General features: G+C 45.2%; 1 protein-coding gene across 3 annotated transcripts; it reads right to left on the minus strand.

Annotated features, from left to right (window-relative positions):
• On the minus strand, positions 1 to 25,773 carry LOC148500798 (uncharacterized). 3 transcript variants are annotated; one of them, XM_088451400.1, is made up of 8 exons: positions 25,628 to 25,773; positions 25,272 to 25,374; positions 23,600 to 23,717; positions 5,999 to 6,187; positions 5,598 to 5,721; positions 5,387 to 5,484; positions 3,782 to 3,902; positions 1 to 2,423 (listed from the first exon to the last, which is right to left on the minus strand). In XM_088451400.1, exons 3-8 carry the CDS (start codon positions 23,675 to 23,677, stop codon positions 1,765 to 1,767), a joined length of 1,269 nt encoding a protein of 422 aa, XP_088307526.1. In that variant the 5' UTR covers positions 23,678 to 23,717; positions 25,272 to 25,374; positions 25,628 to 25,773; the 3' UTR covers positions 1 to 1,764. The 3 variants fall into 3 exon arrangements, with proteins under 3 accessions (XP_088307526.1, XP_088307527.1, XP_088307525.1); XM_088451401.1 differs by lacking the exon at positions 25,272 to 25,374 and having other exon boundaries at positions 1 to 2,420; XM_088451399.1 differs by lacking the exon at positions 25,272 to 25,374.
• Positions 25,774 to 25,835: the final 62 nt, after the last annotated feature.

A 25,835-nucleotide genomic window follows, 5' to 3' on the forward strand; every position in this document is an offset into this window, starting at 1 on the left:
TTTGGGGGGAATGTCTTTATTTGTAATAATAATAAAAATAGTTTCTTTGTGTTTTTTTCACTTAATTTCCTTTGGTGCATTACAAGTCCCAGCATGCCATGGAAATGCTGCTTTATCTATACATAGCATAAAATAAAGTTCCTGGTAGGCGTCTGTCTGTTTGTTCAGGCTAATCTCGAGAACCACTGGACAGATTTTGATGCAGTTTTCACTGTTCTATAGAGCATTTGTCAAGGAAGGTTTCGGTGTATGAAACATTAATGTATGACAAAAGGGAGCCGAGCAGTAACGATTTTAGTGAAACAAGTCAATGAAAAAACGGACGTCCGAGAGCTTTCTTAGCTTCTGCTGCCTAAACCGTTACAGATATATCACAACGATGGTCTTTATTTTATACCATGTAGATTGTTACATATTATCCAGTTTCTCCAGAAAATTGATGTAAGCCTTGTTTACTGAGACAAATTTTAAATTTTTCCTTTTTTTTTACCGTTCCTATTTCATTTATGTGAAAAACGATTCTAATTTCAAACAAGTCAAATTCCTGGTAAGAGTCTGCTTTGGCATGACAGTAAATAAAGGGATAGACACTTAACAAGGCTGGAGTTGACCTACGTGGAACCTGTTTTTCTCATGAACAACTTTATGTGGCCATTTTGCGTGTCACATCAAAACAAAATCAGGAGGAAAAACCACTATCGTCGTAAATTCAAAATTGCTCCCTTGTGAAGCCAGAGCAGGTCGCTAGTCAGTGATAAACCAACAATCACTACCCAGGGGTGTAGGTATAGCCATAATAAGATCAACACAAAATAACCTACCTTTCTCAGCAGGTGGCGCCTGCATGCACCTAGGGCAACAGCCCTGTCCTGACCAACCTAGTGCTGGTTGGTAGTATAACAGAGGGATCACACACTGCCAGTTTCCCTGCTATAGTGTCACCTGCCCTGGCTGGCACAGCCTGGTGTTGGTAGCAGCAATGCTAGGGGAGTGGGGCACACTTTTTGAACCTCGAAATTTGACGATGCCGGTCTAGGCTGTCAGTATTAGGCGGGGGGGCATTCTTTGCTTTAAAGATGGATCATCCACATCCTTATTGTATTTATATACCAAGGTGCATATTTTATAATGTAGAGGAAGAACAAAGTGGTGATAAAATAATACATATTCTGTAAAAATGTCCACACTTTCCTCCAGTTCGCATAAACGGTATGAGAAGGGCTCTAGGCTGGAATAGAAGGGTTCAGAGGCATATAAAGGGGCACTAGGGGGCTCCGAAGCATATGGGCATGAGGGGACTTTGAGGAATATAAAGGAGCATGAGGGGGCTGTAAGTTATATAGTGAGGCATAAGGGGGCTCTGAGTCATATAGTGAGGCATAAGGGGGCTCTGAGTCATATAGTGAGGCATAAGGGGGCTCTGAGTCATATAATGGGGTATTAGGGGCTCTGATGCATATAAAGGGGCATGAGGGACTCTGATGCATATAAAGGGGCATGAGGGACTCTGAGGCATTTTAGAGTCATTAGATAATGGCCTGAAATCTGACAAACAAAATGGTTCGAACCCTACTGTGGTTTTGGTCATGCCTGCTAACCGGGAATCTGAAAATGAGAAGGAGGTAACCCTAGGTGTGTAGCAAGATGTAACTGATGTGTAAAACATTCAGAGGATGAATATGGCTTTTCACCTGTGTGTATTTTCCAATGATTAATAAAAATTGATTTGTCTGTAAAATATTTCCCAGAAGATGTACAGGGCTTCTAACCTTTGTGAGCTCTCTGATGTTGAATGAGACCTGATTGCTGCTGAAAACATTTCCCACATTCAAGACATATAAAGGGCTTTTCACCTGTGTGTGTTCTCTGATGCTGAATCAGAGCGGACTTCTGTTTAAAACATTTGCCACACTCAGTGCAAACATAGGGCTTCTCACCTGTGTGGATTCTCTGATGCTGAAGAAGACCGGACTGCTGAGTAAAACATTTGTCACACTCAGTGCAGACATAGGGCTTCTCACCCGTGTGTATTCTCTGATGCTGTATAATACCTGATTTCTGCTTAAAGCATTTCCCGCACTCAGAACAGGACAATGGATTTGTACCATTGTGAAACTTCTGATGTCGGACAAGATGTGATTTCAATGCAAAACATTTCCTACATTTCCTACATTTAGAACATGGAAACCATTTATAACTTGTATGAACTGTATCACGTGTACCGGTATCTGTGTAATCAGGGGAACAGTCCTCATTACTAGAGGGATCAGATGTTGTATCTGCGGTGTAAAGTACTGGATGTGTATTTGGGGTAATGGGGCTTTCTCTTGTAGAATCCTGTGTCATGTCTTGATCTTCTATCTCACGCTCCGTAGATAAAGCTAGACGTTTCCCCATGCTATTTCTGCGGTTGTGTTCATCTGCTGGGGATAAATTAAATATATAGAAAGAAACATTTCTGAATCATGTAATCTTTATTACAAGAAGGAGTGGATGGCAATACTCCACAATGTACATACAATCAGCGAATTAAACATTTTCAAGTTGCAATTTGCAAATGAAGAACTAATGATGGGTACACACCTGACAGATATATCTGCAGATGAAGGTCATTCATACACACTGAATGGCCATCATGTGTGTCTGGTCGGGGGCGTGTCTACCCCCCTCCCCGCGGCTGCTGCTGTGTGTGTACGGGCGAACAGCTACTCGACCGTACACACTTGCTGATGGACGATATGTCTGCAGACATATCTGTCCATGGGCTGTGCAGCACAACCAATGCGATATGTCTGAACGACAACCTTCACAGACATATCGTCTGTACACACTGGCCAACAGGTGCACGATATATTGGCCGATCAATCGACAGAGGAGGATGTAGGATAAGAGATGGCTGTAGTGACAGAGGAGGGTGTAGGATAAGAGATTGCTGTAGTGACAGAGGAGGGTGTAGGATGAGAGATGGCTGTAGTAGTGACAGAGGGGGGTGTAGGATAAGAGATTGCTGTATTGACAGAGGAGGGTGTAGGATGAGAGATGGCTGTAGTAGTGACAGAGGAGGGTGTAGGATGAGAGATGGCTGTAGTAGTGACAGAGGAGGGTGTAGGATGAGAGATGGCTGTAGTAGTGACAGAGGAGGGTGTAGGATGAGAGATGGCTGTAGTAGTGACAGAGGAGGGTGTAGGATGAGAGATGGCTGTAGTAGTGACAGAGGAGGGTGTAGGATGAGATATGGCTGTAGTAGTGACAGAGGAGGGTGTAGGATAAGAGACGGCTGTAGTGACAGAGGAGGGTGTAGGATAAGAGACGGCTGTAGTGACAGAGGAGGGTGTAGGATAAGAGATGGCTGTAGTGACAGAGGAGAGTGTAGGATAAAAGATTGCTGTAGTGACAGAGGAAGGTGTAGGATAAGAGATGGCTGTAGTGACAGAGGAGGGTGTAGGATAAGAGATGGCTGTAGTGACAGAGGAGGGTGTAGGATGAGAGATGGCTGTAGTAGTGACAGGAGGGTGTAGGATGAGAGATGGCTGTAGTAGTGACAGAGGAAGGTGTAGGATGAGATATGGCTGTAGTAGTGACAGAGGAGGGTGTAGGATGAGATATGGCTGTAGTAGTGACAGAGGAGGGTGTAGGATGAGATATGGCTGTAGTAGTGACAGAGGAGGGTGTAGGATAAGAGAGTGCTGTAGTGACAGAGGAGGGTGTAGGATAAGAGAGTGCTGTAGTGACAGAACAAGGAGAATATGTGACTTTTCTGTACTTAGTGATTATTACTCACCTGTGCTGATAGCTGTAGGGATTTCCTCCTCCTTACACTGCTGATCCCCCATCACATACGTCTCTTCTTCTTCTCCTTCTATTTCTATTTCTTTTATTGTAAAATCAGCCAGGTATTCATCCTAAACGACCCACAAAATAATAAAATGACACTTTAAATAATGTCTGACTTAATTCAATTATCTTGTTTATTACTAATTTTATACCTTTGTGATCAAAACATATATTTTCATTCTGCCTTGCGTCTCTTATATATTAGTCACATAGTGAAATGGATATGCAGTCAGAATATTGCACCCAAATGTCGACAGTCCATTTTATTGTTAGGCTTTGGTTAGGGATAAAAACGTTATGTCGACATGCCGACTGTTATTTCAATCCCGACATTTCGTCCATGTCGACATTCTGAATGTTGATCTTTTGTACCACACCCGTGAAATAAATCGTTATTTTAAGCACAAGCACTAAAGGTCGACTCATGGACATTAATATAGCCACCTAGACAGCATAGAATTCCATCTTCATAACATTCCACAGCCAAGTGGGAGGAAATCAATCCTGAGGTACCAAGTCCTTTACCACTGAAACCCGGCCGTTCTGTTGAAGAGCTCCTTTACATTACCTGTTCCAAGGAACTCCGCCTTGCAGATCCCTGGGCACAATCTACTGTGTGCCAACTTGAACTACCAGCCAAAGGCTTGTCATGTGGGAGTGAGCAGATGGAAACAACAGTAACAGTCCATTGTTCTAATGCACGTGGTCCTAACTAGAGATGAGCGTGTTCGGATTAGGATTTTCCCACCAAAAATCGGGTCTCAGAAAGAGGCAAAACATCATCATTCATGATGATGTTTGTCCATGAAAGATGATGTTTTGCCTCTTTCTGAGACCCGATTTTTTGCGGGAAAATTTAGAATTTGGCGGGAAAATCAGAACTAATCCAAACCCACTCATCTCTAGTCCTAACGCTTTGGGGCCCTCACAGTGGGTGGGTTACCTGTCACGTATCACATGGGGGAGGTTTGGCCACAGATAGTCCCGTGCACATAAAATCTGGATGCCGTCAGTCCCCACAGGGATCTGAGGGTATAAAAAGGGAATATAGGGAAAGACTACTCTTAAGAGGTCTGGTCAGGACATTTGTGCCATTGGGACTTACTACTTGGGAGACTCTCACTTGCCACTTGCTGGACTATGTTACCCAATGGGGAGGCGGAGTATTTATGCTGATCACACTGTAGGTTTTCCACTATTGTTACGTTTACATGCAAGACTTAATAATACCCTGCTTACTCTGTACATAGTGAAGTCTACGTGTGTAGTGTTCTACGGATCCCTGGGACCCCACATACTGTATATCCACATCAGATACTGGATTTACTTGACCACTATTTGCATATATAATATCCGCATTATATCTCTCTCACCCTAAATTACCCGCAAAACAATAAAAAATGTAAAAAAATTTAAAAATCCTGCTTCAATTAATTGAGATTAAATAAAAATATATATGAGTGTATAAGATCCACGCAGCTCTTCTCTACAGATCAGATAATACAAAGTCACTGATATTTTGGCGTTTGGTGAGACCATAAATCCCACCTACCTGATCCTCCTGTGGGATCCTGTGATTCTCCTCTGTATCATCCTGGGAATAAAGAGAACGGGGACATCTCTCTGGGGTATTCCTGTTACTGGCCCCATCTGTAGGAGACACACAGTGACTGATTACACTGTATATATGTGATTATCAGATATGTATATAGATGACCCCATAGCTGCTCTCTCCATTACAGTAAGTGACAGTCTTCTCTTACCCAGTGATGTGAGGGGCCGGTGATTCTCCATCATCACGTCCTTGTACAGACCCCTGTGTCCTTCTATATACTCCCACTCCTCCATGGAGAAATAGACAGTGACGTCCTCACACCTTATAGGAACCTTACACACACAATAATACAGTCATCACCCAGACACATCCCCTGGTGTTACTGTATAATGTCCCATTCCCAGCAGTCACCTCTCCAGTCATCACCCAGACACATCCCCTGGTGTTACTGTATAATGTCCCATTCCCAGCAGTCACCTCTCCAGTCATCCCCCAGACACATCCCCTGGTGTTACTGTATAATGTCCCATTCCCAGCAGTCACCTCTCCAGTCATCACCCAGACACATCCCCTGGTGTTACTGTATAATGTCCCATTCCCAGCAGTCACCTCTCCAGTCAGCAGCTGAATGATCTTGTTGGTGAGTTCCAGGATCTTCTGGTCATTGTGTCTCTCATGTATCAGTGAGTGAGGTGGAGGCACCGTGATGGGGCTCTGGGTCCTGCTCATCCCTCCTGACATACGGAGACGGCTGCTGCGTGTCACACGCTTACCATATGTCCTCACTACTCTGTAATCCTGTGTATTAAAGAGAAGTGAATTCAGCACGTGATGTATATACCTATCACTGGTTCACAGATTAATCCCAATATACAGTTCTAATCATTAACTCTGAAGTAATGGTCTCAGAAAATCAGACACTGCTTAAGTATATCCAACACTAACACACGTTCTAAACATGTGAGATAATAAACAGAACAGGGTTACATGTAGAAGTCCCTGACATGTTCCAGAATGCAGTGTCACTGGGAGTACACAGATGGGCGAGTCTATACCTATCGGTATGCGCCTATTCCAGATTGTACAGGCTGGAACAACCTGTTAAGAAGTACAGACCGTAACTTTGTGCCTTAACCAGTTGAGCATCATAAAAGATGTTTTTGAAAAAAAACCCACAATTTTACAATATCACATAAGGACCATTGTCTCGCATATGACGTCATTGAGAGGACAAATAATATCCAGGTACATGACTATAAAATGATTCAAAAATAACATTTCGTTATCTTTAGTAAGCGTGAAACACCTCAGAGGCGTAAGATTCTGGGGGCGTCACAAGGTATTTACAGCGCCCTTCCCCAGTACCGAAAGCTGTTTTTAGCTCATCTCCTTCTTAGAGGATTAGTGGGGTGAATTCAATTAAGAGCAAATATATTAGCCCGGCTGAATCTGGGCAGCCGCTGGATCTTGCTCAAAAGCGGTCGCTACCCCATAGGGATGAGCGAATCAGGCATTCGGGCGCCTGGACGAAGGGTGTGAGATGGGCTTTCGCTGCTGGCGTTTAGACGACGTGGCAATGACAATTCCCACCGTAAGTCCGCAATTGAATTCCCTCCTATGTAAGGTCCTATGGAATTCTAACTATCGCTATACCCCTAACAATTATTTAAACCTGAAATAATCGCTGTCCAAACCATAAGTGTGGTTCCAAAGCACAAAATATTATTATTGCAAGTAAAAACAAAGGTCACACGCTTTGATCTAGACAATGGCCCTCATTCAGAGCCGCTCGTTAGCGGCAGTACGCTCGTTCCGAGCGATGTTTGCACATCTGCGCATGCGTACGGTTTTTAGTACGCATGCGCGAACCAGTCAGTGCGGCCAAAAATCGTTTGTACGCTATATAGCGAGTGCCTGCTATTTTGAGTGACAGAATGAGGTGTATGTGGGTGGTAACAGGGGAAGGTGCTTGAAAATGGGGAGTGGAGATCCGAACGCAGGCGTGCTTAAAGGTCAAAACGGGCGTTTTATGGGTGTGCATATTTAAAACAGCAGCGTCATTGACCACGTCACTGGGTTCTTTTATAGCCAGAACTGCTCGCAAATTTGTGGTAGCAAACACCAACCACAAGAATAGCGAGCAGTTCATACGCTGGTCGATGTACTCGATTAATCTAATAAATAGCGGACATGACGTATGGTGCGAGCGGCCAGGGGGCGTTTTTAACAAATAAACGAGCGTATGTTTTGCTCGTTCGTTCAGACTTAGAGGTGTGAACAGACTGCAATGTGCATACGGATCATTTGAATAGCCACCCCTTGTTTTTAAACGAACGACCGCAAATAGCGAACGGCTCTGAATGAGGGCCAATGAGCGCAAAGATCAAAATACAAAAAGGTACAGCCAAATACAGACGCTTACGCCCCGGTACCAGCCATTCAATTCTGACATCTGCAGTCATCAAATGGTTAACGACTGAACACTAGCCCATAGGTGCATGTATATATTCTCTTACAAGATATAGCAACACAATAGGGACAGACAAACACTGTTTTATTGGTTCTTGCTCCTGGATGATCTTCTTATTGGACAGTTCTAGGGGTATGTCCAATCTTCCAACAGTCTCTTGAGATGATATTGTCTTTCTTTAATTGGTTTAATTTAAATTAACTACAGACACTGCATACAGAGTTTTACATTGTAACCAATAATTCACTATGATCCATAACTCCCGAACGCATGATGCGAGTCCCTTGCCGATAGAACCGGAGATCTGGAAATAGACAGGGTATCAGTAAAGTACGAAACATGACATGTCTACTATTTTGCATACCTTAAATATCATGTATACACTTTAAACCATAGTGATTAGTTGACAAAACCTTTAATAATAACTTTAGTGTTTATATATATATATATATATATATATATATATATACACACACACACACACACTTGCTTAAGTAACAGTGGAATATTTACATAAATATATAAGTATGCGTTGTGCGTCTGAGCACAGCGTAAAAGGTGCGCTGTGTGCAGGGGTTGTGTACAGTGCACACATGCGCTGTGTGTTTTTATATCTGCAATAGCAACTGTGTATATGTGTGCACGCATTGTGGATACACGTGATCATTTAAGTGTAAATATATATATCTATCTTTAAACAGTAACTGGTTATTATTAATATTACTTCTGTCTGAACTAAAAAATGAGAGACAATGGAGTTTTTCCTGTTCACAGGTGGCCAGCAGATGCTTGTTGGAATCACAAATATAAATGCTAGTTTTTTCTAGACATACAATGATAGTCAGACTTAAAGACAATGGTTTATTTAGAGTATAATTCAGTTCTTCTTAACCACATTAGCATTGGACACAAGGTCTACAATTGCTAACGATAGCCAAACGTCTGACAATTGTCTCTAAATCTACATTCAGAACACTCCTCCTGAGCATATCAGTGTCTGTGTTATACTTCAGTTGTCACAGGCATACTGTATCTGTATGCGGAGCAAACGCTCACCGTATCTTTATGTAGTCTTAATTATTTGTCACAGACAAGTCCACAGGACTTGTCTGTCATCACTGAATATATGAAGTCTTTATATATATGTGTATTCATGCGCATTTATTATGCAAGGACTTTAACAGCACGGCATTCGCACAACGCTAAATATCGCCGTATACCATCTCTATGGCATCATGCTAAAGACGCAAAATGGCGTCTTCAGATATTCTTAAAGATTTGGTCTCAGCCAATCATCCGGCTTAGACAGTCCACCCTTTGATAGCAAACAACATGCTATCACATTCTGTTCTTAACCTTTTTAACCAAAGTATTATTCAAATGTCCTGAACGGTGTGACACAGATTGGTCATGGAACCATAATGCGTCTCAAGGAGGGTAAAACAACCCTTATACGCCATCTGCGGATGAATAAGGGATCATTGGCAGGATGTGGGAACTCATCTAACCTATAAAGGAAGTTTGGGAACTTGGGATGACATTATTTAGGATGTTGGATGGAACATTTATAATACATTTTTATTATGCCTGATCAGACTTGTTCACATTTTATCATCTGATGGTACATTCTAGTTCAGGATTGTAATACAGTTCTTCCTCTACCTTGGTATCCATACTACTACCACTTACCACCACCATAATTTCAGTTTCTCTGTTTGTTTTAGTAAGTTTTCCACACTTCAACACAGCAGGAACACACCTGACACATAAGCCAATTACTAAGATGACAATTAATATTAAGATAAGGAACTTGCCTATGCTCGCAACCATTTCCTGGACCCACTCACCTAGACCGGAGAACCATTTCACAGGGTTCAACCAAGAGAACCACTCTTCGACCTTTTCCTCTACTTCAGCCATTGAAGCATTATGGTTCTTTCAAAATTCCCATTTCAACTGCAGAATTTCATCCATCTTCCGGTCTATCACCTCCTTGGGGTCACTAGTGTTAATGGTGATATACGTGCAACATTTTACACCACATTGGGTGGCCACACAGTATCCACCAGTAACAGCGGTCAAATAATTCAACACTAACCTGTGCTGCACAAGTTCCTTCTTGTAAGCTTGTAACGCCTGACCTGTGTACCTAAACGTGTCATCATACATCTCGGTGATATTATCTATCAATTTGGCAAGATCTTGTATATATCTAAAATTTAAAGTACCCAGAGCGATCCTGGTGGGATCCAATGCTACTAAAACTTGAAAGCCAGTTGTTTCACTAATCAACGGTGTAGCTCTATGCACATCACCAGGTATCATGTTTCTTTTGTCTCTGTGTTCATACTGTGTATGAAGATATGGGGATGGTGTGTTTTTATGGATACCAAGCATTTCACCATGTGTAAGTGTCATAACCTCTGGGAGTACCCTTCCCAGCTGGCATAAACCTTCTGAACTCGGAGAGAGCCACTTGAACGCTTTCCTTCCACATATAAAATAAACATCATCTGGGAGTACGTAAGGAATAGAATACATCATAATCATTAAACACATTTCTCTAGCAAATAATCCTATCTCAGGTTCTCCCATCTGACTCATACACGTTTCTGGTTGTATAACTCCTACACAGTACCCTTCTGGTAACCTACCAACCATTTCTTTGGCATCACTACGTGTATACCTGTACCGGAAGTGTCTCCCACTTAATCTAATGGAGTGTAGAAGTTCAAAATTGATTGGTTCATTATCAGCTCTTAGTGAAAAGGTCATTGTCTGATTATTCCCGGTCACCTCCCAATTCCGTGGTTTATTGGGGTTGGTGATGTTCAAACATAACAAGGATCTATCAACCTGATACTGGTGGAGTTTAAAATGAGGTGGTTTGGACATAAGAAATTTTCCAGCCAGCGCCTTCCCTCTTTGCAATTCAAGGACCTCAGAGACATTTAATGGAAATGGCACTAACTCTACATTATGCTGTCCCTGAGGCACGTGAGAGCACACCCAACAGTCGGTCTGATTTAAAACTTTGCCCACCATGGTATGGGAATCCTCTAAAGGATACCCACCCAAATACGGATCATACTTAGGCTGGCACCGTTGGATGCATCTCTCATTGATTTGGGACCCACAATTCTCACAAATACAATACTCTTCAGACAATAACCCTTCACACTATCTCCGAGTTTCCTGGTTAACAGATCTCTTAACTATTACAGTACTAAGTTTGGTCAGATACAGCCCTTGTGAATGTATCGCTCCTCCTTCCGTGCCACTCCATTGACATCACCATCAACCTCTCTCTCCATCCTTCGTCACAGAAACAGGATATCCCGAAACAAACTAGGATGATGAAAACTCTGGAAGAAGACACAAACGTAATCCCGGCACACCATTCCATTCCTGAAGTGGTAATTTACAAATTTCTCTAGCTCAGGGGGTCTCACTGCAACCTTTAACTCTCCCGGAACAGGCTCACAATTGACAGGTCTACGTTATCTGCCTCGACTCCGCCTTGAATCTCCACCGGTTGGTTGACCTTTCTGCAGTGAGTGGAATGGACCCAGGTATCTCTCTCTGCCATTTTCAAGGATGTCGTACTCGTCAGCAACACTTGATACGGACCTTCCCACCAATCAGTCAAACAACCTGAACGTAAGAAATTCCTGATCATAACAAATTCTCCAGGTTCAACATCATGACAGTTGTTTCTGGCATATCAGGTGACAACAATTTCAATTTCTCCTGCTGCTGCTTCAACTGCTTACTCATTTTTCTAAGGTACAATCAAATGAGGTTGCCTACCAAACAATATCTCAAAAGGGGACAGATTAAGAGGAGGTCTAGGAGTGGTCCTGATGCTATGGAGGACGAGCGGTAAGGTTTCTGGCCATGCTAACCCTGTCTCAGCCATGATCTTACAGTTTGTTCTTAATAGTGCTGTTTACCGTCTCCACCTTGGCACTGGCTTGCGGTCGATAGGGGGTGTGAAGCCTACTATTGATCCCCGTTAACTTACACATGTTCTGGAAGACATCACCTTTGAAATGAGTACCCCTATCACTTTCAATGATCCTAGAGATACCGTTTCTGCATACAAATTCCTGAACAATCTTTTTAGCAGTAAACGCAGCAGTATTAGTGGCAGCTGGATATGCCTCTGCCCAATTAGAAAACACATCTGTACAAACTAATACATACTTGAGAATCCTGCAGGGTGGTAATTGGATGAAATCAATTTGTATTACCTGAAAAGGTCAGTCTGTCAGAGGGATGTGAGATGGCTCGGTTGGTATTGTTTTTCCAACGTTTTTCCTCAAGCAGGTCAGGCAAGACATTGCCCTCTTCACAGCTTGAGAAGAAAAACCCGGTGCACACCAATACGCTCTCACCAACTTGCACATACCTTGTTTACCCAGATGAGTCAGACCATGTGCTGCCTCAGCCAAGCTTGGGTAGTATGTCTTGGGAGCCACCTGCTTACCTTGTCCATCTCTCGAGTCAAGAAAACTCTTGCCCACATCCCTTGGATCTCCAGATGGCCTTTTCCTGAATGGAACACAAATTTTGCATCTCAATTAATTTCTGCATATCAATAGTTTGAAAAACCATCATCTGTTCAATTGGTGCATTTATTCTCAACCCTGCTGCCCATTTGGCAGCTTTGTCTGCTCGGTTATTGCCCAGGGACACCGGATCTTCTTCACATGTATGGGCTTTACACTTTATAACGGCTACTGCCTTTGGATCGCTGTCAATAGTCCTTTTATATGTTTTGAATGAATCGACTGGTGTGCCTACTGCTGTCATAAAATTTCTAAGACGCCATAGAGCTCCGAAATCATGTACTACCCCACAGGTGTACCTAGAGTCAGTGTAAATGTTAGCAGATTTACCTGCTGCCAATTCACATGCTCTTCTTAGTGCCACCTGGGCCGAGTGAGGAGGACCAAGGGGTTCGGCTTCTATAATGTCCTCGTCATTAACAACAGCATAACCTGTACATAACTCTCCTGTGTCAGTTTGTCTATGACAACTCCCATCCGTGTAAAACGTCAAATCTGCAATTTCTAAGGGTGTATCACGAATGTCAGGCCTAGCTGTAAAGGTTTGATTCAAATAATCCATACAGTCATGGGTATCAGTATTCCTGCAAAACTCACCTTCTACAAGAGGCTCACCTTCCACCTTTGTGTATTTCGAGACACATATGGTAAGTATGTTGCTGGATTTAACGTATTGCTCCACTTGATGGTGATATTTGCGTGTGCTATCGAAGCTAATTCCCATTTTGTGAACCTAGCTGAGGAAACATGTCTGGTTTGGGCTGAATTCAACAAAGCAGATACTGCATGGGGTGTATAGACAGTTGTATCATGGCCTAATACTACGTCTTCGCTCTTGTTTACCAAAAGAGCGGTTGCAGCAACACTTCTTAAGCACGTTGGGAGTGATTTTGCCACAGTGTCCAATTGGGCAATGTAGTATGCTACTGATCTACTGACATCACCATGTTTTTGAGTGAGGATACCTGCTGCGCAATCATCAGCTTCCGTACAATATAACTCAAAGGGTTTTTCATAATCAGGTATTCCCAATGCAGGTGCTCTTGTCAGACTGTCCTTAAGGTTAAGGAAAGCCTGCTCTGTTTCCTCAGTGTGTATGACACGATCTGGTTTTGAGGAAGAAACGAAGTCCTGCAATGGTAAAGCCAAAATAGAAAAACCTGGGATCCACATTCTGCAGTATCCACACATTCCCAAGAAGGTACGGATTTGCTGTTGGTTTTGCGGCAGTATCATGGTCTGTATGGCCTGGATACGGTCAGTAGTCAGATGTCGTAGCCCCTGGGTTAGGCAGTGTCCCAAGTATTTAACCATGGTCTGGCAAAGCTGTAATTTATCCTTTGCAACTTTGTGCCCTGTTTGCGAGAGATGAAGCAACAAAAGTTTAGTATCATTTAAACATGACAAACGAATCAGAGCACAACAACAAATTGTCTACATATTGTATTAGAACAGATTCATTGGCAGGTTGGAAAGATTGTAAACAGTCGTGTAAGGCGTGGGAGAAGATACTGGGGCTGTCTATGAAGCCCTGGGGCAATCGTGTCCATGTGTATTGTACCCCCCTGTATGTAAAGGCGAATAAATGCTGACAGTCAGGATGTAGAGGGACAGAAGAAGGCAGAACAGAGGTCAATGACAGTAAAATGAGTTGCATTTGGTGGGATCTGCATGAGAATGACAGCGGGATTTGACACTACAGGGAATTGGCTCTCAACTACCTTATTAACCCTTCTAGGTCCTGCACTAGCCAGTAACCCCTACCACCACTCTTTTTCACAGGAAAGATGGGACTGTTGGCTACACTGGCTGTATGGACTAAAATCCCCTGCTGGAGCAACCTCTTGATTATGGGATACACCCCTAGCCCCACCTCTGGTTTTAAAGGATACTGAGGGATTTTTGGAGCCTGTCTTCCCACCTTTAAGTTGACCATTACAGGAGCTACATTTGCCATTAATCCAGTGTCCTGTCCATCTTTGGTCCAAAGGGAACCAGGTATTTGAGATAACATCTCCTTTACTTGTGATGGACTTTGCTCTAAGATGGTAGAGTGAAACATTAGCCTTTGGGGAGTGTCCAACATATCCCTTACCTCGTGCGCAACTCTCTCTGGGATGTCTAAAAATATACCATTAGGGGTACAGTAAATGACACATCCCATTTTACATAACAAATCCCTTCCCAGTTGGTTAGTAGGGGCCGCTGCTGCCAGGAGAAAGGAATGCCTGGTATGCAATGGACCGATAGTAACCTCTGCAGATTTTGTCAAAGGATAATGCTGCACTTTACCCGTTACACCCACTGCTGGTACTGTCTCGCTGGTCACCTGTAAATTGGATGGAGAATTTAACACTGATCTGTTCGCCCCTGTGTCTACAAGAAAAGAATGGTTAGTACCAGCTACATTAATTGTCATTACCGGTTCTTCCTTAATACTCCCAGTTAATCTGACTGACTGTAGACTACAGGTATGCAATGATCGCGGTGAGCGACAAAATTTGTGGGTCCCAGGGACCCACCACTTTAAAAAAATGGGGTCCTACCTGACCATTTCTGGGTCCCATCATAATTTATGCTTTAGAGCTCCCCATATGCTTCACACCTCCCCACATGCCACCACACATCCCCACATGCCCCTAAAATGCAGATCTGATACCCCAACAGCATCAGATATCCCCACAAGCCCCTTAAATGCATGTTTTAATGCATGCACGATCTTTCAGGTAATATGACTTGTCTGTTCACAAAACCCATAGTGAATAAGTAGGCTTACCATATCATCCCTTTAAACTGGAACACTCATGGATTACACAGGTTCATTAAAACCAGGTGAAATCTAGGCATGAAGTCAGCCAGTCACAGAACCTTTGTAATTAATTCACATGACCCGTTTTAAAGTGATATTATGGTTAGCCACTTTAGGTAATAGGTATATGTATCAAAGGATAAATGCCCGGTCTTTACACATTATTTCGCACATTAATGCCCTTTACACATTATGCCGCACATTAATGCCCTTTAGTCCCCCTGTGCAGTGCCCCCAGCAGCAGTCCCCCTGTGCAGTTCCCCCAGCAGCAGTCCCCCAGCAGCAGTCCCCCTGTGCAGTGCCCCCAGCAGCAGTACGCCTATCAGTCCAATGAAGGTATCTGCCCCCCTAATATGTGTGAGCGACCTGGGCATTAGGCCCAGGCCACGAAAGGGCAAATAGGTGGGCCCTCTAGTGACCTGGGCCTAATGCCCAAGTCACACACCTATTTGGGGGGCCCCCTATATTGCCCGGGTCTTGTGCCCGCCTATAGACCCACAGGCCTATTGCCTGAATTTATCCCACGGGCCTAGTAACCGACAACCCTGGTGGTCTAGGAAGGAGTAAAATACCGGTGGCCCAAGGCCGCCTTTCCGGTACGGTGGAAGAGGCTGCGGGGGGGAGCTTCGTTAGCTCTTTTGCTTTCCTCCCCCGCAGTCCTCTTCGGTCCTCAGCTTCGGTCTTCTGCCGCTGGCCCGTCCTGGCCAGCGGCGCAGCCTCTTCCTTCTTGATCACGCCGTCTTCTGGCCTCTTGCGCAGCCGCCGGAACTGTTGCTGCGCCGCTCTTCTCTTGTCTTCGGGAGGGCTTCACTCCTCCCCTCCGCCGACGGACTGAACATTCCCGCTCAGCAGCGTCTATTCAAGACGCCGCGAGTGGGCGGGGCTATGACGCGACGAGCTGCGAATGGCTCGTCACGTCTGCCTCCTATTGGCTGCTGGACCGCGAGCTTTGGCTCGCGTCCAGTGCCAAACCACTGCCGCCGCTGCTTAGCTTCTGGGCAGCGAGCTCCGCTCAGCTCGCGCCCGGAGCCAAGCTTCTCCCGCCGTCACCAGGTACCCGCCGCTGGGAACAAACACTGTCCCAGCGCTGGGCACTTGATCCCAGCACGGCTTTCCACAGCAGCCAATGAGAGTCTATCATTGCGAACACTGGGTATGACCTGACCCCTAGCGCTGACTGTCATTCTCTGATAAAGCATTCAGGGCCACCACTTGAGCAGGTGACTGAGAAATTTCCTGCATTCTGTGACTGTCCTCTCTGTGGGTATATAGGTGTTCCCTGTTAGATGGTACCTCTTTCCTTGCTTTACAATCCCTAACTAAGTGTCCCAGCTGATTACAGTTATAACACCTTTGTGGTTGGTGTGGCTTGAAAGGTTTTTGTTGTGTGGGTTGGGGAATGTGGAAAGGTAATGGTTGAGGTGGATATAAGGGTTGTGGCTGTGTGTGATATGTGTTCTGGTGCTGATATGTGTGGTATGGCTTGCTAAGTTGTGACTGCGCAGGATGATATGTGTTGAGAACTTGTAGCTGCGCAGGTGAGTGGGTGTCTGGTGGTTGTGGGTGCATTGCTTCCAGAGCGTGAAGACTGACGGCCATCAGCTTCTCACTCTGCGTTTCTCACTTCTTGAGGATGTTTTTGTCATGTTCAATAGCAGTTTCCCTGAGGGTGTCCACAGTAATGCCTCTCCACGCAGGATGGGAGGTCTGAACTCTGGGCCTGATTCAGAGCCGGACGCTCAGACCAGAGCGCTCGCTCTGAATCAGGGCCGGCCTACCTAAAATTGGAGCGGCCTCCTGGCCACTCGCATAGCTGTGGGTGACCACCCACAGCTTATGCGAGCGGCCAAAAAGATGGTCGTGATGGTCAAGACCATCGCGACCATCGGGCTTGCGATGAGACCCTTGCGGTAGGGTCTCGTCTGCCGCAAGCCTGGAGTGCTTTTGGCTCTATCAGAGCCAAAAACACTCCCACTGACATCACTAGAGATGTCAGTGGTGCTGGACCCAGACGGTAGGCGTTCCCATGGGAACACGTCCGTCTGGGCAGCCACGCCCCCGGCACGCCCGCCAAAGGGGGCGTGCTGTCACTCACCATCGACAGCACGCCCCCTTTGGTGCGAGACCCATAACGACGGCTACCACGCCTCCGTCGTGCGCATGTGCATTTGGGTAACATCGAACATCTGAATGAGACCCTCTGATTTTTAAACTGTCTTTGAGACCATCCATGAGTACTGTAATGACCATTTCCCTGTAGTGTGTGCTGTCTTTTATGTCCTCTATCCCAGTGTACTAGGTAATAGTCTGCAGTGCTCTGGTGAAATAATCTGCTGCAGACTCGCTCTCCTTCTGCTTAATTGTGAAAATTTTTCTCCAGTTAACTACCACTGGAAAGTATACTGCCAATTGGGTGATTATGCGGATTATGTTATTCTGATTATCCTCATCAGTTAAGAGACCATCTACATCCAATACACAGTCCGTGATAAACTTTTTCACGTCGGTATTGAGTGGAAGACATGCCCATAATACCACTCGCCAATCTTTGTTGGTTGGCTCATGAGCATTACCTAAATCCCTTATAACTCTCTGGCACTTTGCTAACTCCTTTCTAGGATCAGGGAATTCTGTTATTATGGAATGTAGCTCTGCTCTCGTCCATGGACAATGCATTGCTACATCCCTGGTAGCCACTACACCATTCGCGTCCGGATTCCCATTGGGAATAGTTAGTGTCCGGACGGGATGGACACCTATCACACCGCTACCTTTGGTCTTATTACCTGGTGGAGAGTTCAGTCTAGAATGGCTACGTATGGTATTAACAACTTCCTCTACTGTTACAGAGGGTGTCACCATTTCCTGCACTACCACTGGTGAAGCCATTTGTGAGGCCACCTCTGCTGCTTACATTGGTGGGGCCACTACCTGTACTTGCTGTGATGGAACATTTAACAGTGGAACAACATGGGAAAGGGCTGACATAACAGGTTCATCTGCATCATAAACATTTTCCTTATAATTGCTCAGAAGCGGGCACAAGTTACTTGTTACATTTTTATTATTTTTGGCATTGGCTGTACCTTCAACTTCAGCAGCATAGGGCGGCGGAAGTGCGCCTGCGCCAACACATGCACCTTCGGCAACGCTACTTTGCCATGCGTGCACGGCGCTAAGCCACGTGTTCCCCTCATGCTGCCACAACTTCAAGCAATCGTTATACTTTACTCTTTTCCTCAGAGATTTCGCCACACAGATACTGGGCCTCATTCAGACTCGGTCGAAAGCGCTGAGCGCTCGCAACTGGGTCGATGTTTGCCCACTGGGCATGTGCACGTCGGAGCCGGCTCCGACGTGCGCATGCGCAAGACCCAGCTATCGACGGCCACTCCGTCGCTCCGTGTCTCGCACCAAATGGGGCGAGCTGTCGATGTTGATTGACAGCTCACCCCGTTTGGAAGGAGGGCCGGGGGGGGGGGGGGGGGGGGCCGGCCAAACGGAGGCGTTCCCGACGGAACGCTTGCCGTTTGGGGGCGGCCCCACTGACATCAGCAATGATGTCAGTGGGGAGCTTCCTGCTCGATCAGAGCAGGAAGCTCCCTGGGGCTTGCGAGTGCCAAGACCCAACCTTAGGGTCTCGTCGCAAGCCCCGATGGTCACGATGGTCCTGACCATCACGACCATCACCCTGGTCGGTCGCTAAGCTGTGGGTGGTAACCCACAGCTTAGCTAGCGACCAGGAGGCCGCACTTCAAGATACAAGCGGCCGCCCTCAATCAGGGCGACCGCTTGCATCTAACGATCGGGTCTGAATGAGACCCACTATCTCTAAAATTGTTCAACACCTCAACATCAATATTGTCAATTCTAGGAAAAGGTTTTGCACACTTCCTAGTCATCTTAACCCATACATCACAGTGCGCAATAGCATACACACCGTATTTTGTATGCAATAAATGCCTTGCCGAACCTGTCAGCCCTTCCAAAAGCAGTGCATCGTCTAACATCTCCACTGTTTGTTTAGCACCCATCTGAGCAAACTCTGAACTTTTCAATAGAGATTTACACCGGTGGACGTATTAAACGGCTGCGTCCACTCACCTTCACCCGCTGTATAAAGCCAACCCGCTAATCGTTACAGTTAACCTACACAACGAGCAGCAGAATGCTTGTCAGAGACAAGTCCACAAGACTTGTCTGTCATCACTGAATATATGAAGTCTTTAAATTTATATATATATGTGTATTCATGCGCATTTATTATGCAAGGACTTTAACAGTGAGCAGTTAGCACGGCATTCGCGCAACGCTAAATAGCACCGTATACCATCTGTATGGCATCGTGCTAAAGATGCAAAATGGCGTCTTGCAGACAACTCAAAATGGCGTCTTCAGGTATTCTTAAAGATTATTCGGCTTCGACAGTCCCAACAATCAATCATGGTTACCAGAGTGTGGTGCTTATTCCCAGCCATGAGACCAGAAGTGGCAGGAGAGGCGGCTTTTTTAATGAAACTTGATCTAGATCTTAAATGTATTCAGGCATATTTGATGCTTCAGAAACAAGGGACACGCTTGTCTGTCCGCTAGTTCCTGCTGTTCCAGAGTTAGACGAAAAAAAGAAGAGAATTGTTAGAGGTGCACGCTCCTGCGGCACCAGACTAGACTGGCCTGCCTGGGCAGTGGGTGGGGTATAGGGGAGGAGGAGCCTGGGCTGGGGGTGGGGTATAGGCAAGGAGGAGCCTGTGCTGCACGTTGCTGAAGAATGTAACGGTTTGGTGCCCGGACTCCACCTCCCACTCTATACCCCAGTGTAGTCCCTGTGTCCCCTATGGACTGTGATGAAGAAATAACCACATTCACCATTACATAAAACTGTTCATTGTTTGGGTTAGACATAGCCTTTCCTTTATGTTCTTCCTGACACGTGACACCTCTCAGCTTATTACAGAGCTCTCTATTACTGTGTACACCGAGCCTTTCCTTTATGTTCTTCCTGACACCTCCACCTCTCAGCTTATTACAGAGCTCTCTATTATTGTGTACACCGAGCCTTTCCTTTATGTTCTTCCTGACACCTCCACCTCTCAGCTTATTACAGAGCGCTCTATTACTGTGTACACCAAGCCTTTCCTTTATGTTCTTCCTGACACGTGACACCTCTCAGCTTATTACAGAGTGCTCTATTACTGTGTACACCGAGCCTTTCCTTTATGTTCTTCCTGACAGCTCCACCTCTCTGCTTATTACAGAGCTCTCTATTACTGTGTACACCGAGCCTTTCCTTTATGTTCTTCCTGACAGCTCCACCTCTCAGCTTATTACAGAGCTCTCTATTACTACATACACTGAGCCTTTCCTTTATGTTCTTCCTAACAGCTCCACCTCTCAGCTTATTACAGAGCTCTCTATTACTGTGTACACCGAGCCTTTCCTTTATGTTCTTCCTGACACGTGACACCTCTCAGCTTATTACAGAGCTCTCTATTACTGTGTACACCGAGCCTTTCCTTTATGTTCTTCCTGACAGCTCCACCTCTCAGCTTATTACAGAGCTCTCTATTACTGTGTACACCGAGCCTTTCCTTTATGTTCTTCCTGACACGTGACACCTCTCAGCTTATTACAGAGCTCTCTATTACTACATACACTGAGCCTTTCCTTTATGTTCTTCCTGACAGCTCCACCTCTCAGCTTATTACAGAGCTCTCTATTACTACATACACTGAGCCTTTCCTTTATGTTCTTCCTGACAGCTCCACCTCTCAGCTTATTACAGAGCTCTCTATTACTGTGTACACCGAGCCTTTCCTTTATGTTCTTCCTGACAGCTCCACCTCTCAGCTTATTACAGAGCTCTCTATTACTGTGTACACCGAGCCTTTCATTTATGTTCTTCCTGACACGTGACACCTCTCAGCTTATTACAGAGCTCTCTATTACTGTGTACACCGAGCCTTTCCTTTATGTTCTTCCTGACACCTCCACCTCTCAGCTTATTACACAGCACTCTATTACTGCATACACCGAGCCTTTATGTTCTTCCTGACAGCTCCACCTCTCAGCTTATTACAGAGCTCTCTATTACTGTGTACACCGAGCCTTTCCTTTATGTTCTTCCTGACACGTGACACCTCTCAGCTTATTACAGAGCTCTCTATTACTGTGTACACCGAGCCTTTCCTTTATGTTCTTCCTGACAGCTCCACCTCTCAGCTTATTACAGAGCTCTCTATTACTGTGTACACCGAGCCTTTCCTTTATGTTCTTCCTGACACGTGACACCTCTCAGCTTATTACAGAGCTCTCTATTACTACATACACTGAGCCTTTCCTTTATGTTCTTCCTGACAGCTCCACCTCTCAGCTTATTACAGAGCTCTCTATTACTACATACACTGAGCCTTTCCTTTATGTTCTTCCTGACAGCTCCACCTCTCAGCTTATTACAGAGCTCTCTATTACTGTGTACACCGAGCCTTTCCTTTATGTTCTTCCTGACAGCTCCACCTCTCAGCTTATTACAGAGCTCTCTATTACTGTGTACACCGAGCCTTTCATTTATGTTCTTCCTGACACGTGACACCTCTCAGCTTATTACAGAGCTCTCTATTACTGTGTACACCGAGCCTTTCCTTTATGTTCTTCCTGACACCTCCACCTCTCAGCTTATTACACAGCACTCTATTACTGCATACACCGAGCCTTTATGTTCTTCCTGACAGCTCCACCTCTCAGCTTATTACAGAGCGCTCTATTACTGTGTACACCGAGCCTTTCCTTTATGTTCTTCCTGACAGCTCCACCTCTCTGCTTATTACAGAGCTCTCTATTACTGTGTACACCGAGCCTTTCCTTTATGTTCTTCCTGACACGTGACACCTCTCAGCTTATTACAGAGCTCTCTATTACTGTGTACACCGAGCCTTTCCTTTATGTTCTTCCTGACAGCTCCACCTCTCAGCTTATTACAGAGCTCTCTATTACTGTGTACACCGAGCCTTTCCTTTATGTTCTTCCTGACACGTGACACCTCTCAGCTTATTACAGAGCTCTCTATTACTGTGTACACTGAGCCTTTCCTTTATGTTCTTCCTAACAGCTCCACCTCTCAGCTTATTACAGAGCTCTCTATTACTGTGTACACCGAGCCTTTCCTTTATGTTCTTCCTGACACGTGACACCTCTCAGCTTATTACAGAGCTCTCTATTACTGTGTACACCGAGCCTTTCCTTTATGTTCTTCCTGACAGCTCCACCTCTCAGCTTATTACAGAGCTCTCTATTACTACATACACTGAGCCTTTCCTTTATGTTCTTCCTGACAGCTCCACCTCTCAGCTTATTACAGAGCTCTCTATTACTGTGTACACCGAGCCTTTCCTTTATGTTCTTCCTGACACGTGACACCTCTCAGCTTATTACAGAGCTCTCTATTACTGTGTACACCGAGCCTTTCCTTTATGTTCTTCCTGACACGTGACACCTCTCAGCTTATTACAGAGCTCTCTATTACTGTGTACACCGAGCCTTTCCTTTATGTTCTTCCTGACACGTGACACCTCTCAGCTTATTACAGAGCTCTCTATTACTACATACACTGAGCCTTTCCTTTATGTTCTTCCTGACAGCTCCACCTCTCAGCTTATTACAGAGCGCTCTATTACTGTGTACACCGAGCCTTTCCTTTATGTTCTTCCTGACAGCTCCACCTCTCTGCTTATTACAGAGCTCTCTATTACTGTGTACACCGAGCCTTTCCTTTATGTTCTTCCTAACAGCTCCACCTCTCAGCTTATTACAGAGCTCTCTATTACTGCATACACTGAGTCTTTCCTTTATGTTATTCCTGACAGCTCCACCTCTCAGTTTATTCCAGAGCACAGTACTTTGGTGTACAATATGCAATCAGTGGTTCTGAATCTGTGCCCATCACCTGAGGCACAGGATAAGCCACTTTTTTTTTTTTTGTTACAGAGACTATAGCTGCATAGATGTGTACTTGTGACTATACTGTGTATATTGTTTTTGTCCTTTTTAGTAACAATAGCTGAGAGGCATCAAAGGTACTAATATAAGTATTTTTATTTAAAAGTTTCCACACATGATACTGCCCACAATTGTCAACAAAATACATTCAATTAATCTAACTTAATATCTGATGATTTCTCCAAGACTTTACTTGGGTCCTGAACAAATGGGGGCAGACTATGGAAACATCAGGTCCCTGTGTTAGTAATAGAGATAATAGTGATGTCACTGTGACACTCCCAGACTCCCTCACCTCCCCAGTCAGGTCCCTGTGTTAGTACCAGAGACAATAGTGATGTCACTGTGATATTCCCAGAACCCCTCACCTCTCCAGTCAGCAGGCAGATGATCTCCAGAGTGAGGTTTAATATATTCTCAGTCATGAGAGGTTTGTCCTTGGTCATTTTCTCAGGAACAGTCAAACGATAGAAACAGGACCCTGCCCTGCAGGTGTGTTAGAAATAGAGAATACAGTAAGGGCACTGTTACACAAATATAAACAATAGACCCACTTATATTGAGGTAAATAAGTTGATAATGAAGGTATAAGAGCTATTATATGGAGGCATTATTATGCGTTATATATGTCCACCGGGCAATGCATATAACTGACAATTAAGATTGATGTGCACACTTTTATCTTTTTATAATACCTCACACGTCAAAAATTAATCAATAAATAATGCTGTATGCATGCTAAGCAGTGACTTTTATGCCACAAGAAGGCTATATTTTATTTTTGCTATACCATGTAATCCAAGTAGATATTTTTTCTCTGTCCCCACCACGGAGCACTAAACAACACCTTCCTGCTTAGCAATAGTCAATATCAAGTATCTATGGGCCTGATTCAGAGCCGGACGCTCAGACCAGAGCGCTCGCTCTGAATCAGGGCCGGCCTACCTAAAATTCGAGCGGCCTCCTGGCCGCTCGCATAGCTGTGGGTGACCACCCACAGCTTATGCGAGCGGCCAAAAAGATGGTCGTGATGGTCAAGACCATCGCGACCATCGGGCTTGCGACGAGACCCTGCGGTAGGGTCTCGCTGCCGCAAACCCTGGATTGATTTTGGCTCTATCAGAGCCAAAATCACTCCCACTGACATCACTACTGATGTCAGTGGGGCCGGACTCAGACGGTAGGCGTTCCCACGGGAACGCCTCCGTCTGGCTGCCACGCCCCCGGCACGCCCACCAAAGGGGGCGTGCATCGACAGCACGCCCCCTTTGCTGCGAGACCCCGAGCGACGGATTCCTCGTCGCTCGCCGGGTCTCGCGCATGCGCACTTCGGCACCATCGACCCGCTTGCGAGCGTCCTGCGCTCACGAGCGGGTCCGAATCAGGCCCTATGTGTGAGTATGTGTATGGAGAAACAGTACAACAGCAGGTAAGTTAAAAATAATATATTATGTCTCCCTTATGGGAAAATAATGTGGGAGACATTTCACTTACAGATAGATATGATTCATCCCCCTTTTATCACCAAGATTCATGCTTGCCTACTCTCCCAGAATGGCTTAGAGCAGAGGTTTTCAAATTCGGTCCTCAGGATCCCACACAGGTCACATTTTCCAGGTCACCCAGCAGGTGCACAGGTGTAGTCATTACTCACTGACACATTTTAAAAGAGCCACAGGTGGAGCTAATTATTTCACTTGTGATCCTCTGAGACCTAGAAAACATACACTGTTTGGGGTCCTGAGGACAGAGTTTGAGAACCTGTGGCTTAGAGGCTCCTGGAAATCCGGTGGTGCCGTAGTCACCTGGAAGAGTGGGTAAGTATCCCAAAGACACCCGCCTGCGGTCGCCCACTTCCCGAGTGAAGTGAGCGGTGCAGGCAGCTGATGACACTATTCGCGTTATGTCTCCGCTCCCAGCTACACAATTCTGGTAATCACAGCATTGTATAGCTGGGACAGGGCCACAATGATATGACTGCGATGTCACGCCCCCCAACACAGCCCACTTTTGCTGCACTATACCCCCTGCAGTCCCTACCTGGCTGCAAAGGTCGGCAAGTATGCCAATATTCCCACAGGGGGCTTCTATAGAAGAAACGTCACATAGTGATCCTTCCGCAGGGCACCAGAGTCTGCTCCACCTGCAGTGCAACAATAGGACACTAGACTTTGCTCTTCCTGTATTATAATAATAACATAAAACCACAGCCTACTCCATGTGCATTATAATAACAGTCTACTAAACCTGTTTTACATAACAGGGCACCATATTTTTCTCCACTTATACTACTATAACGACAGGAGTCCAGAGTCTGCTCCACCTGCATTATAATATAACAATTATAAAGGAAATAAATAACAAATAAATGCAATGACCTGCTCCCTCATTCTTACCTCCCCCCTTATGGAATGAGATAGATCCCCTTCAGGTTTCTGTACGATGACGTGTAGGGAATGACAAGTGGGGCATGGGAAGAGATAGATCCTCTTCCGTAGATGTACGATGTAGTGTGCATATAGAGGGGGAATATATTCTTGTGGTGAAGAGCTATCCGGAAGCAGATGTAAAGAACTTCCTGTCTGTGCGTTCCAAAGTGGCTTC

This window comes from Taudactylus pleione, unplaced genomic scaffold (assembly GCF_031769625.1).
Source record: "Taudactylus pleione unplaced genomic scaffold, aTauple2 ptg000547l, whole genome shotgun sequence".
NCBI classification, from domain to species: domain Eukaryota; kingdom Metazoa; phylum Chordata; class Amphibia; order Anura; family Myobatrachidae; genus Taudactylus; species Taudactylus pleione.